The 1,228-nt window shown below is 41.9% G+C and overlaps 1 protein-coding gene across 1 annotated transcript in view; it reads right to left on the bottom strand.

Moving 5' to 3' along the window:
• LOC101863402 (extracellular tyrosine-protein kinase PKDCC) overlaps positions 1 to 1,228 on the bottom strand; it is a 39,279-nt gene that overhangs the window by 22,238 nt on the left and 15,813 nt on the right. Inside the window, exon 3 of the mRNA XM_005090737.3 lies at positions 988 to 1,119. Coding sequence (XP_005090794.1) covers positions 988 to 1,119 — 132 coding nt within the window. The remainder of the gene's footprint in view (positions 1 to 987; positions 1,120 to 1,228) is intronic.

Genomic DNA, 1,228 nt, shown 5'->3' on the forward strand with positions numbered 1-1,228 from the left:
CCCCTCAAACCACCCTGTTATCATTAAACAAACAGGTCGGCTCTTGAGGAGAGGACTTGGGTAAACATGGGGTGGCAACCTGATTGGACCCCTGTTTCCTTTTAGTTTAGCACTTTATAAGCCCGGTGCAGAGAAACGGCGCGCTGAGGGCTGGCAGGAAGAGGAAGGTCTGCCATGCCCGTTCCGCACTGAATGCTTCACGAGATGAAAAAATATTGTTATAATATTTACTTTAAAATTTTTACACTTTTCCCGTTGTTTTTGTTTCCCCTATCGCTCTTTATTTTGTTCTGTTAGGCTCTTAATCGATGTTGTTGTTGTTGTTGTTGTTGTTGTTGTTGTTGTTGTTGTTGTTGTTGTCCCCCTTCATTCTTTCCTTTTTTAAAAACGTTTCATCCTTTGTTCGTTCTTTTATCTTTCTATCATTTCAATTAGTTCCATTCCTCTTTTCCTTCTTTTCTTTTTATCAGCTTGATACTGTGTTGTTTACTCCTATACGACCGCCTTTGTTCTTTCCTATTCGCCTTAAAAAACTGGGCTTTTTTACCCTTTGTTCTCTTTATCCTGCCCTTTCTCTGGTTACATTTTGCTTCATTCTTTTACCTGATCTCCGACTTGTTTATACTACTCGTGTTTTCTCTTCTTCGTTTATCTTTATCACTTATACTCCTACTTTAATAAACAACAACAACAAAATAAACAAACGAAAAAAGAAAACAAAACAAAACAAACAAACAAAACATATATTTGACAGTCAACATGACATAAAAAAACACGAAACCACACTAAAAACAAAACAGAAACACGAACTCACCACCCCACCCCCCTCTTCGCCGAAATATCAATGTTCTTAGTCATCCTCTCTCCTTCTCTCCAAACCCGGCTTGCTTTTCCCTTTTCCCATAGTAATGAAAGCACAACGAAAAGATAATTGGAGGAAGACAGCGCCCCGTCCGTGTACTACTTCGCCCTGTATCTAAAGCTTACCTTGAGCCGATCCTCCCAGGACATCTGTAAGAGCTTGATCTGATCAATGGGCTCCCCGAGCTCCGTTACCATGGCAACGGTGCTGTCGACGTCCCCGTCAAAAGGCTTGGTGGGAACGCAGAAGCCGAGGACCTGATTGATGGAAAAACATATTGAGAGGTGAAGACGGACGTCTATAGAGGTGGGGAAATAAAGATCAGGTCTTGGGGAGAGAGAAAGAGGGAGACAGAGAGAGCGGTCG

The sequence above is a fragment of the Aplysia californica genome, unplaced genomic scaffold, assembly GCF_000002075.1.
Source record: "Aplysia californica isolate F4 #8 unplaced genomic scaffold, AplCal3.0 scaffold00021, whole genome shotgun sequence".
NCBI lineage: Eukaryota > Metazoa > Mollusca > Gastropoda > Aplysiida > Aplysiidae > Aplysia > Aplysia californica.